This window comes from Salmo salar, chromosome ssa06 (assembly GCF_905237065.1).
Source record: "Salmo salar chromosome ssa06, Ssal_v3.1, whole genome shotgun sequence".
Lineage (NCBI taxonomy): Eukaryota > Metazoa > Chordata > Actinopteri > Salmoniformes > Salmonidae > Salmo > Salmo salar.
In genome coordinates this window covers 21,223,906-21,237,617 of record NC_059447.1, presented here as the reverse complement: position 1 = coordinate 21,237,617, position 13,712 = coordinate 21,223,906, and the positions used below count along the sequence as shown (strand labels likewise).

Here is a 13,712-nt window from a genome sequence, read left to right as displayed (position 1 = left end):
CCCACAAGACATGCCACCAGAGGTCTCTTCACAGTCCCCAAGTCCAGAACAGACTACATAGAGCCATGACTACATGGAACTCTATTCCACATCAAGTAACTCATGCAAGCAGTAAAATTTGATTTAAAAAAACAGATTAAAATACACCTTATGGAACAGCGGGGACTGTGAAGCAACACAAACATAGGCACAGACACATGCATACACACACACACACACACACACACACACACACACACACACACACACACACACGATAGCATACGCACTATACACACACACGTATACATGGATTTTGTACTGTATATATGTGGTAGTGGTGGAGTAGGGGCCTGAGGGCACATGGTCTGTGAATGTATTGTAAAGTTTTTAAAATTGTAAAAACTGCATTAATAATAAATAATACGTACAAATACAAATATAGATAGTTGCATCTGTCATGACGTTGGCCTCTTTGAGTACAGGGAGGACAGTTGACCCCCTCCCCCTTGCACCATCCCCCAACCTACCTCCCCCCACCCAGGCCCTGTGTGAAAGGGTTGTAAAACTCTAAGAGGAGAATCTCTTGCCACATGTCCCATAGAGAGACAGGAAATTCTTCCAACTGACAGAATTGGGGAACCGAATGACATTTAGGTTCTGGAGAAGGTATGAAAGATTGGTGAAGAATCCAGCTACGAACTGGTCCGCTTGGTACAATTTTGTGATACTCAGAAGAGACAATATAGCCATATTACCATAAAACTGTTTATATAATAGCCTCAGCGATGAGACTTGCATCCACATGGTTGTATAGAATGTATTAATAAGGATAAAGCTATTTGTAATACATTGAGATGCTATGTACTGATGTTAATGTGATAGAATTGTATTTCTGTACCAAGCTTAACTCAGTCATCGGCACGCCCCCAGGGACACAGACAGGACCAGGCGTCATGTGACATGTTCACTATAAAACTATACCCTGATCTACTTTCTTCAGACCCGGCCTCCACTCCATTGCGAGTTGGCCAATAGGTTTGACCATCCAAGTACTCTACTGAAAGTGAACTATACCACGTGGTTAACTTTTAGACTATCGATACCGACAGAATAAGAACAAGTCTTTGATATTAATTATTAGTCTGCAGCTAAGTAAATTATATCATTGAACGCGAAGACCAATGAAACATCCATTCTATAACGACATTAATGAATGTCGCTTTGAAAGATCCATTCTAACCGAGAGAGAGAGAGAGAGAAAACTCTCCAACAGAACGACGCTCCAACAAGGATCCCGACGACACACTGAGCGTAAATATATATTGATTGCAATTGTTCTCAAATGAGTGAGCGTTCATGTGCAATTGATTAGCATGTCAATTGTTAATATTAATGAACTCTGTGTGTCTCCTCAGCTGACCGTTTATGACCCATTGTTCAACAGGCCGCCAGGCCTGTTAGCCCACTAGGGCACATTACTCTACCAATTCTTTGTGACGATAATTACTGTTTGCATACTTTCTGTGAATTACTTAGTTTAGTAAATAAATGATTTTAAGACAATTGATGTATGGATGACTCTTAGTAAAGACTGGGTTCGTGCAGATACAACAATTTACGACGTTTGGAATGAGACTGGACGCGAGGTAAAATACACCATTTAAACCAGAAGATAATCGGCCTATACTATAATAGAATATAATATATAATGTTATAATATAGGAATGTTATATTAGGAAAATTATAACTTTGTAATCTGAATATTTTCCTTGGTGCCCCGATCTCCTAGTTAATTACAATTAAACGATTAATCAGTTTGATCGCGTGATAATAATTACAGGGAGTTAATTGATAAAACATGTCTTCAGTTTAATGGTACCCCAAAGACACGACATTTATGGAGCCCCCGTGCGAGGAATCTAAGATAGAATTGGACTTTGCTGTGAAATTCTATATATCAATTGTGCAAACAGAATTGTACAAACAGCCTGCTATCTAAACAAAGTGATTGTGTATTTTCCATTGGGAGAAGCTATTTAGAGTGGCTCCGGTCTTATGTCGATAGCAGTGAGGGATAAATTCCAGATTTAGTCCGTTAGGCCAAACGGTACTATTTCTGTCGGTCAATATTAACTTCTAGAGTAAGGTTAGAAGTTAACTGTCCGGTAACCGAGCCGAATAATTTGCCTACCGCACTAAGACAGTGTGGGCAGACCATATGCGTATCTGTATTTAAGTACCTTGTCGCTCCGGTCAGCATAAACGCTAGCAGAATATGCTGAATGGGGTTAAGGTGAGACGTCATTAGAAAACCCACCCTTTCCATAGTGAAAGGACCCTATTTTGGTGCTTGGAAGTGATACTCCTGAACAAAGTTAGGAAGAGCTTAGCATTACTGCAAGCTAACAGAGGGAACATTTTACCCTCTCCGTTCCACGTTTAAAATTCCTCCGCTAGCGCGACGGAAGTCCCGACCTTTGTACTTACGTTTAATTCCAGCATTCTATACCCTGGTGGTGAAGAATTGCCAGTACATCTCTAGGGGAAATCCAAACGTGGATCACGGTAAAATATCCAGACAATTGCAATTGACTGGATATGACGTCTCATTCAATTTAACTAACAAGTGAAATTGCCAGATTTACCTTTTCAAGTGGATCTTTTAAATAATATCCAAAATTGATTGGGCGTCTATAATGAGACATGATTAACTTTTTCCAAACTTAACTTAGATGAAGCAATGCTCTCAGGTTAATTGAAAGTTAATTCCCAGATAGCCTATACGGGTTTGATTTATCATAAATAGATTAATCAGTTAAATCTGCTTTAGCAAAGCACATTCAGTAAAACCCATTACTCACGGGAGTGAATCCCATGTGGCTTCAGCCCCAGGGAGGAGCGTACCCTAGTGGTGAAGGGTCCCAACATTTGACCTACGGTTTACACTTATGATATCCAATCAATGGAGATTGTATGGATTATCGTCTCATTCAATTTAATAAGTTAAATTGTCGAACATACCTTTCTAGGTTCTTCCAATTAAATGAGGCAACTTAAACTTTGCATATTAACCTGGATGAAGCAACCTCTCAGGTAATTTCAAGTTTAATACCCAGATAGCCTACCCAGGTAGGACTAATCATTGGCATTGATTAATTCAATTTGCTTTTGCAAATTCATTCACGTCCAACTTCCACAGTACTGTACAGTACTGATGGTTCATTAACGTCTATAAATAGATTAAAATCGTCTTTGCAGCTCCCCACATTCCAAAACCAAATTTTGGAAAATTAGGAAAAACATTTTTTCCTTTCAAATGTTCTAATAATGTGCAAGCAATCAGAGGGGGTGGTCCCCACTCGCCCGCTAATTAGTGAACCTCCACCCGTAAATGGATTGATCTCTGACCTCAGCAGCGATAACAACCCTAATTATGCCATTAGTGGAAAAGCAGACAACAATGCTTTCCAAAACCAACCATCGGGCGCAGGCCTCGTAAAGGTTCTCTCCAATCTAGCTCTGATGTCTTGCCATCCGAGATTGCCATCTGTCCAATACCGCAGTGCACAGCTGAAGCACGAGCAGGTAACGGTAGACATAAAGGGACAGGTGGAGAGTACCGGGAAACCAATGACCAATGCAGACAAGGGAAAAATTCTGCTAGCTATGGAACTGCGTTCGAAAACTGAACAATTAAATGTAATTGCAAATCCGTATGACGATGAACAAGCACAAGCTCTAAAACAAAATCGTTTTCTACAGGAACAAAATCATATGCTACAGGAACAACTCGATTTAGCCAAAACTAAATACGATGATGTCCACGCCAAACTAGATAAATCTGAAGAGTTATCTACAAACAGGAGCGCTCAACTTGACAACATGCATGCTGTTTTGTTGAATGTTACTCAAAATAACACGGTTCTCCTCAAAGCGCTGCAGACCAAAGACGATCAGTTAATGAACACAGTGACAAAGTTGGATGATAAATCAGCAGAACTTATTGAAGTCGCTGACCAAATGAATGATGAGAGAATTCAGGTGATGAGGATGGAAATATTGATTTCTAAGCAAGCAGAGGAAATCTCATCACTGAATCTCTCGCTCCGTACTCAAGACCTCTATCTGCAAACCATGACAGATAAGTTTGAGACCGAAAGGAGCAGGTGTGACACTCACGTGTCCAAAATCAGTACTCTAAGCGCTCAAGTGGACTCTGCAATGCAGCAGAATTCCACCCTTAGGTACCATCTGGAGGAAATCCAGAATGGTCACGCTCTACAGCGCGACTACCCATCCAAGCAACCGGAGCCCTGTACTCACAGGAGTGAAGACAATAGGTTTCAGACCTTGCCTCCCTCATGTGTCCCTCAGCCTTCTCCTCTTGGCCCTTCGGCACTGAGTAATATGGCGCCTCTTGGTCAACAACAACAAGGCTTGGCTTCTTCTCTTGGCCTTTCGGCCCCAATTTCTCCACAGGATGAAGCCAACCCTCTCCGCCCGCTTGGCGCGGAATACCTTGACAAACTCGTCAAGAATTTCCCCACCTTTGACCCCGTTCCAGGTCAGCCAAACGATACTGAGACGTTCCTAGCTGACATAGAGGACGCGTTGGATGGCTACCCAAACGCTACGGGTTCTGACAGGGTTTACCTGTTGAAGCGAACGTCGAATAGACATGTGACGAGGTTCATTCGTCTACAACAGCAACACGTGCTAAATGACTACGCTAAACTTGCCACAGCTTTGAAATTAGAATTCAGTGGTTCTGCGACTCGCAAACACGATAGCTCACTGGCTAACACCGTCAAACAAGCTCGGAACGAACACCCACAAGCTTTCTATCATAGGCTTCGTTCAGCTTACTTTGGCCTACTCACAGAAACAGGAATGGAAGAGCTGTTACCATTCAAACAAATGTTTCTGTCGAACATGTATCCCACCTTCATTACCTACTTGGGCCCTGCCGCCCACGTTGGCTTGCCTATCTTACAACTCAGAGAGCTTGCAAGCACAGCTTTTGAGGCATCAAAAGTTCACAATGCTAAGATCCCTGACCACTCGGTTTTGAAGTTTGACCAGGAGCACTCACTCCAGTTAGAGGGTACATTATCAGGTATTGGAGCGTCGAGAGATGACACACAACGACAGTTTCTACCACGAAACCATGATTCCAATAACCTCCGCGGTGGAAATAACTGTAAAGTACGTAGCCATCAACATGACTACCGCTACAATCGACCTGTTCGCTACGTTCCTGCACCCAACCCACAAAAAGTGTCAGAGCACAAGGGTAACAAAGGGTTGAAGGACGATCAAAACGTAGACCAATGTTCTCCAGAAGTCCCGCTACGGGAAGAACTTAAGCGAGAACAATTTGAGAAAAGGGTAAAAGATAAGTCACAAGGACTAGACGGGGAATTACCGGACACCAGGTCCGCAGGAATTAACACCCATAGCATGGACGTTAAAGTTCAAATTTCTCCCGCTTTCATTCAAGACCCTATCCAGGGCTGGCTTGATCAAGAAACAAGCCCCCGGGCTCTGTCTATAGACTCCGATACAAAAGTTGCGAAGATAAAGGTCAAACGCTTCGTTAAAGCCCACTCAAAATCGGAAAAGTCAATCTGCTTCCATCTTGAACAGACATGGCACATCACGTCGTTGCGAACGACCACTCCACTTTGTGGGGAATATGTCCACTAACCACGAATCTAAACGGCCATACCTGGAAACAGTCCTGGAGGACTGCTTAGCTTGTCATGCGCTAATTGATTCGGTTGCGACAATATCACTCATCTCTCAAACATTGTTTGATGATCTAAAAAGGGCTTTGAAGCCAACTAAACGTTGGTTAAAAGTGGAACGATGCGACACTAAACTTCGAGGGGTCACTCAGACTACCTCGCCTCTCACATTGAGAGTCATGCTGAAACTACACATCCAGGACGTATCGCTCGTTCACCCTGTGTATGTTACCAGCCTTGAAACTGTACCCCTGCTACTCGGAGCAGACTTGATGGATCGGTTACTCCCATTGATGGATTGGAAAACCAACCAGGTATGGTCACAGGCCACGGTGCCTTCTCCACTGACCACACTGTCTCCCCCTAACGCTAGCTGCAACGCAGTCATTCACGAGGGGTATCTGTCGAAAGCACCCCTTGGGAAAAAGACGTTTAGAAACCTCTTGGTACAGAATCCGATCCACGGAGATAGTACGATATCTCGACACATTCCATCAGACAATCTGATTGACCATTCTTTTCATGATTTCGAGCCAGCTGTCTCTGTGAATAAGCAACTTCCCTCCTCCTTGCAGTCGTGCAATACGATAGTTGAGATGAACTTCTCTTGCCCTTTGAACACTTCCGCAAGCACTGCGGCCGTCTCAGCAAGAAAAACATTGATGCGCAGAGTATACTCTGTTTCCGATGATACACCTTCCGCTTTGTTGGGGACTGTCACCCCTTACAATGACACTAATGGCGTCAGTCCAGCAACTGACCCGATGACTCCCACTGGTGAAACACTTTGCGATATCACAGACCTATATCCTCGTCTCAGTTCGCAGGTAACAAAGAGGTTGCCACACGCGGACGCGGTGGTGACTGACATGCCTCGACAGCCACTGAGCGTTTTGAAGCACAAACACCAGGAGATTTGGTTGAAAGGTTACAGCCATTCTCATAACAACGCGGCCGCTGACAACTCGTACATAGGGTCCGACCTTTTCATTTGCGCATCGGACACCAACACCACCCGCTGGTGGGGGGGGTCCCGAGGCACAAAGGGGGGGAATAGTAGCCCAGACCCATGATGAGCCTCATCGAGGCCGGTGGGGGGGTCAAGACTACGGACAACACCGTACGAGGCCGCCAGAGCATAAATCAAATCTAGTTGTAAACTCCCCTATGAGAACAGTGAGGAGCAGACAGGCCCCTAGACGGGGATTATCTTACAAGACATCTAAGATAGTACTGAGGTGTACCACACTGGTCGTAAAGGAAGTCCAGTGGACTTGTCCACCTCCAAAACAAATGGCATCAATAATCATTCTTTGCCATGCATAGGTTCAACTACAATACAACTAGTAAAATGTGTTCCGGTAGATAATATTTCAGAATAAATCGGTAGGATAACTGGTCCCCTTGAGTACCAGTACCAATACTAGCAACAGTCAGTCCAGCTACAATCAGTAAGAAGGTTAGAGACTTAACCAATCAAATTACCATTGACAACAGCGACATAGGAGTCACTCAGAGTGCAACACGTGGAGGGGAATCTCCAGTGCACTCTTCCAATGGTTAACACACATGTCACTAATAAATAGGACCCTCCATTCAGGAGGAAAATTATTAGAAGTCATGAACCATGATCACACCACGTATGACTGGTCCAATACTTAAAGAGTACTTCCGTCGTGAGGTTAGCTCCTCCGTGGATAACATAGCTATGAAATAGACTTCATACCTATCGCCACTACAGTAGTGGAAGACACAGTGACTTGTAGAAAAACTACTACAGACTCCCTTGACACCAATTCTGACTGACCTCCAGGCATTGACCTGAAAATTACCTGACTACGTCAGACTCATTCAGAACAAGTTGTAATCTGCCCGCATACTTGGTTTTCTTCCCTTGACATGCGCGCTTGTGTAAGCATAAACGCACATGCACAACGGAACATCCAATTAGGATTTATGCTAGGACCACTTAAGGGCCCAAGCAATATACCAGCCTTAGTAAAGTTGAACATTTACTTCTAGGCCTTTGACTCTACAGCACTCACCAGTTTTCTTCCCAGAAGTCCATAGGTCATCCCTGTAGACTGCCCAAAACTAGTGCATTACAGCTGTAGACTTATCATATAGTTAAACTTAGGATAGCGCCTAAGCAACACACCAAGTAGGAAAAACCCTAGATATGGCATTAGAGACAATGCCATGATAATCATTTTGCCAGAACATTGGACGTATATAGAATACAGTCCAATTAGATAATTTTTTGTGTGAGAACTATATTTTGTATATTTTTTGTTTTGTTTATGCTTTCATTCCTTTTCGGTTCAGTTCCTTTGACACTTAGGAAGTGATAGAGCCATAAACAAAGTCCCCATACAACCATCACTTAGTGCCACAACGCCGCTCATTGGGGAATGAATGTAATTATATATATTTCATGAGTGTGTGTGCGTTGTTAACATCTGCCTAAGTTACTGCCCAGATCTTCCAGTCTGGACGACGGGTCCGGAACGGCGACCCCAAATCCGGACACCCACGGCCTATCCTTGTGGCGGCATGCCCGCTGTCAGAGAGCCTACCAAGGTAAACCACCAGAGGGGGGGACCGCAACGGCGATCACCAACCAGGACATCCCCTGGCCCTTCCTGGGGTACTTTGCAGCTTCCAGGGAACCTACCAAGGTACACCACTAGAGGAGACCGCAACGGCGATCACCAACCGGACATCAACTGCCCATCCTTGTGGTGGACTGCTCCTTTTCCAGAGAGCCTATAACAGTTCAACCACCAGAGGGGACTGCAACGATGATCTACCAACGGGACATCACGTGGTCATGATTTTATGTTGATTTGTAACTTGCAGGATAAACAAGATCCAAACCACCAGGGGGGGTATGTCATGACGTTGGCCTCTTTGAGTACAGGGAGGACAGTTGACCCCCTCCCCCCTTGCACCATCCCCCAACCTACCTCCCCCCACCCAGGCCCTGTGTGAAAGGGTTGTAAAACTCTAAGAGGAGAATCTCTTGCCACATGTCCCATAGAGAGACAGGAAATTCTTCCAACTGACAGAATTGGGGAACCGAATGACATTTAGGTTCTGGAGAAGGTATGAAAGATTGGTGAAGAATCCAGCTACGAACTGGTCCGCTTGGTACAATTTTGTGATACTCAGAAGAGACAATATAGCCATATTACCATAAAACTGTTTATATAATAGCCTCAGCGATGAGACTTGCATCCACATGGTTGTATAGAATGTATTAATAAGGATAAAGCTATTTGTAATACATTGAGATGCTATGTACTGATGTTAATGTGATAGAATTGTATTTCTGTACCAAGCTTAACTCAGTCATCGGCACGCCCCCAGGGACACAGACAGGACCAGGCGTCATGTGACATGTTCACTATAAAACTATACCCTGATCTACTTTCTTCAGACCCGGCCTCCACTCCATTGCGAGTTGGCCAATAGGTTTGACCATCCAAGTACTCTACTGAAAGTGAACTATACCACGTGGTTAACTTTTAGACTATCGATACCGACAGAATAAGAACAAGTCTTTGATATTAATTATTAGTCTGCAGCTAAGTAAATTATATCATTGAACGCGAAGACCAATGAAACATCCATTCTATAACGACATTAATGAATGTCGCTTTGAAAGATCCATTCTAACCGAGAGAGAGAGAGAGAAAACTCTCCAACAGAACGACGCTCCAACAAGGATCCCGACGACACACTGAGCGTAAATATATATTGATTGCAATTGTTCTCAAATGAGTGAGCGTTCATGTGCAATTGATTAGCATGTCAATTGTTAATATTAATGAACTCTGTGTGTCTCCTCAGCTGACCGTTTATGACCCATTGTTCAACAGGCCGCCAGGCCTGTTAGCCCACTAGGGCACATTACTCTACCAATTCTTTGTGACGATAATTACTGTTTGCATACTTTCTGTGAATTACTTAGTTTAGTAAATAAATGATTTTAAGACAATTGATGTATGGATGACTCTTAGTAAAGACTGGGTTCGTGCAGATACAACAATTTACGACGTTTGGAATGAGACTGGACGCGAGGTAAAATACACCATTTAAACTAGAAGATAATCGGCCTATACTATAATAGAATATAATATATAATGTTATAATATAGGAATGTTATATTAGGAAAATTATAACTTTGTAATCTGAATATTTTCCTTGGTGCCCCGATCTCCTAGTTAATTACAATTAAACGATTAATCAGTTTGATCGCGTGATAATAATTACAGGGAGTTAATTGATAAAACATGTCTTCAGTTTAATGGTACCCCAAAGACACGACACATCTTATGTACTAAGTTGTATACATGCGTACTGTAAACTGAAATACAACACTGAATGCAGCATGCAACATTGTACTGGCTTATAGCCTTAAAAGCTTCAACCTAATTTGACTGTTTTGCAGTGTTCTACTGAGCTAATGTGTGTTTCTTATGTCTTGGGTTCAGCTTAGAGCCAACTGAACGAATCAAGACAGAAATATCACAGCTGCTACAGCTAATGGACTGGGAGATGACACACACACACACACACACACACGCACGCACGCACGCACGCACGCACGCATTTGACAAACAATTATGAAAAACGATACAAAGCAAAGAGTGACAACACAGGTGGAAGTCTGCCACGCGGATAGACAGACGTTAAACCACAACCAATCCATCAGACTAGCAAGTCAACTGGCCTAGATACCCAAGGGCCAGAGGGAACACAGGGACTACCTGGGCTACAGTAGACTGAGATGTGCTGTATCTGGACCGGGCGGCTATAAGCCCCTCATTCCTCACTAATCAAAGGCCAAGGGGCAGAGGATGTACAGGAACTACATGGGCTACAACTGAGGGAGATGGTACACGTCCTAAATGGCATCCTATCCCCTATGTAGTGCACCACCTTTTAACAGGGTCCTGGTCAAAAGTAGTGCACTACAAAGGGAATAGGCTGCTATTGCGGAAGCAGCCCCATGGCTGTAAGCCCCTCAGTTCTCACTATCCTCTCTAATCAGCACCTGGCCTCATTCACTCACCCATTCACAGAAACAAAGGTCTCTACTCCTCCACTCTATAGAGACAAAGACAGTAGTAATGATTGTTACCATAGATACAGTATGTGGCTCGCACTTTGGTTCATGAGACAGAAATGTATCAACTATAAAAAAAATATAAAAAAATGATGAAAGCCTGTTCTCTTTGTATTTTTTTTAAGGGCTGACCATCTGCCTGCCTGCCTGCCTGCCTGCCTGCCTGCCTGCCTGTCTGTCTGTCTGTCTGTCTGTCTGTCTGCCTGCCTGCCTGCCTGCCTGCCTGCCTGCCTGCCTGCCTGCCTGCCTGCCTGCCTGCCTGTCTGTCTGTCTGTCTGTCTGTCTGTCTGTCTGACTGTGACAATCTGTCTGTCCGTTCGTCCGTCCGTCTGTGTTTACCTACTGTAACTCTATCTATGTTACTTGTGTATGTAACCACTCCCATATCCTCAAACTCACCTCCAGGACTGCATCTGTGCGCAGCCCACCAACAGGGTTCGAGGGCAGCAGGCTGTTGTCTTGGGACCACCGGGCCCCTGTAGTGCCCCAAGGGGGCAAAGCTCTGGAGCGCGGACGGGGCGTGAACACCAGGACCACCACCAACCCTAACAGGAACCCACATGCTAGCCCCAGGGACAGCCCAGTCACATAGGAGGGCAGAGGGAGCACAAAGAACCCGTAGGCAAGTACGCCCACAAACAAGAGCCAGCGGACAGGCACTGAGGCCACAGGAACCCCAGGAATCCTGCCTCGAACCTGGGGACGGGTTCCTCGATGCTGGCCTCTGGTACCAGCTCCACTGGATCCACCCCCCTGGACCTCTACCACCTGGATGAGGTCTCCATTGGTGCAGATCTCGTAGAGGCTATCCCCCAGCTGGCTGTGGTGCTCTGGGGAAAGCGAGGGCTTCAAAGGGCCCCTCCTGGGTCTCTTTAGTGGAGTTTCACACACACCCAGTTCGCTGTCTGTTCCACGTCTGTATCTTACTTGTGTCTCTGTGCTCCCGTCTTCAATGTTCAATGGGGTCCCACTCCCACCACCTCCACAGCTACCATGGGAGGCAGGTGATTCCCCGACCCCCCCAGACACCTTCTGTTTGGGGCTCCCCGAGCTCGACTCGTCCCCCATCATTTTACCCCACATGCTCATGGGGTCCTGTATGGCCTCCGAGAACTTCCTCCGCGTGTCCTCAAACTCGATCATCAGGGAACTTCCTTTGGGCTCCGTGGGGGAGACGGGGGACGGGGGTGCCATCCAGCTATCATTCCCGGAACCAGCCTCCTGGAGCTTGGGTTGGGTCTGAGTGAACTGCTTCCAGTGGTGCATGTGGAGCTTGGAGTCCGACTTGGAGAGGTAGACCTCGGGCTCGAGGTGGGAGATCTCGGTGGAGAGGGACTTGACCAAGCTGAGGAGGGGTTTGGAGCTTCTCAAGGAACCAGTGTCTTTGGTCTGCAGCTCTGTGGAGGAGGACTTCACCAGGCTGGGGGGTGGCGACGAGGCCATGGCCAGGTCAGCCAGGGAGCCTGGCGAGGAGGGGGAGAGGGGGATGTGGAAGCCCGAGGAGCGGCGTCCCTGGCCTGGCTCCAGCCCCAAACCTAGCCCCAGGCCTGAGTCGGGCCTACTGTCCCTGGCCTCCATGACTCCAGGCTTGTCTTTGGAGAAGGCCACGGTAGGGCCCTCGCCCTCATCATGGCGCTCCAGAAAGATAAGCTCACTGTCCTCCATGCTGTTCTTCTCTCTGCCTCTGACAGTTTGTAAGAATGTGTTTGTTACTAAATATCCACAGTACTCACATTCAATCTGAAATATGGTTCCATCCCTCTCTCAGTTTTCATGTATTGAAGATGTGTATATTTTTCTGCTGTAGCTATGGAGACGTGGTCCCCCAAACACAGTGGTTGGCTCTAGGGTAGTAAGACATGGTGCTGGGGATCAGTGGGTGCTGCATGGTGAGTAGCATTCTCTTCTCCAGTCTGTCATCACTCAACCTCAGGACTCTGGAGACATGGGGAAGAGAGGAAGGCGACATTGAGTGATATTTTCCTATTCATCAAACATCAATCAAAAATGTTATATAACATAAGAATACACTCATATTAGTAACATCACCCTGATTAAGGATGATGGATGTCAATCATACACACACACACACACACACACACACACACACACACACACACACACACACACACACACACACACACACACACACACACATCCCTGAAGGAGGACAGGTTGTGTCCCAAGTGGAACCATATTCCCTACAGGGTGCCATTTGGGACATAGCATCATAGTGTTTGGGACATAGCGCCCTGCAGGTTTCTTCATCCTGGGTATCATCCAACACTAGACAGACTGTTCCCCCCCACACCATCCAACACTAGACAGACTGTTCCCCCCACACCATCCAACACTAGACAGACTGTTCCCCCCACATCATCCAACACTAGACAGACTGTTCCCTCCCACACCATCCAACACTAGACAAACTGTTCCCCCCACACCATCCAACACTAGACAGACTGTTCCCCCCCACATCATCCAACACTAGACAGACTGTTCCCCCCACACCATCCAACACTAGACAGACTGTTCCCCCCCACACCATCCAACACTAGACAAACTGTTCCCCCCACACCATCGAACACTAGACAGACTGTTCCCCCCCACATCATCCAACACTAGACAAACTGTTCCCCCCCACACCATCCAACACTAGACAGACTGTTCCCCCCATACCATCCAACACTAGACAGACTGTTCCCCCCACACCATCCAACACTAGACAGACTGTTCCCCCCACACCATCCAACACTAGACAGACTGTTCCCCCCACACCATCCAACACTAGACAAACTGTTCCCCCCACACCATCCAACACTAGACAAACTGTTCCCCCCCACACCATCAAA

At 45.8% G+C, this 13,712-nt stretch overlaps 1 protein-coding gene across 1 annotated transcript in view; it reads right to left on the bottom strand.

The window, feature by feature from the left end:
• The window catches only part of LOC106606641 (testis-expressed protein 2), a 46,602-nt gene that overhangs the window by 10,192 nt on the left and 22,698 nt on the right, over nucleotides 1-13,712 (bottom strand). The window contains exon 2 of the mRNA XM_045721281.1: nucleotides 11,260-12,797. Within this exon, the coding sequence (XP_045577237.1) occupies nucleotides 11,260-12,525 (1,266 nt within the window). The 5' untranslated portion in view covers nucleotides 12,526-12,797. The remainder of the gene's footprint in view (nucleotides 1-11,259; nucleotides 12,798-13,712) is intronic.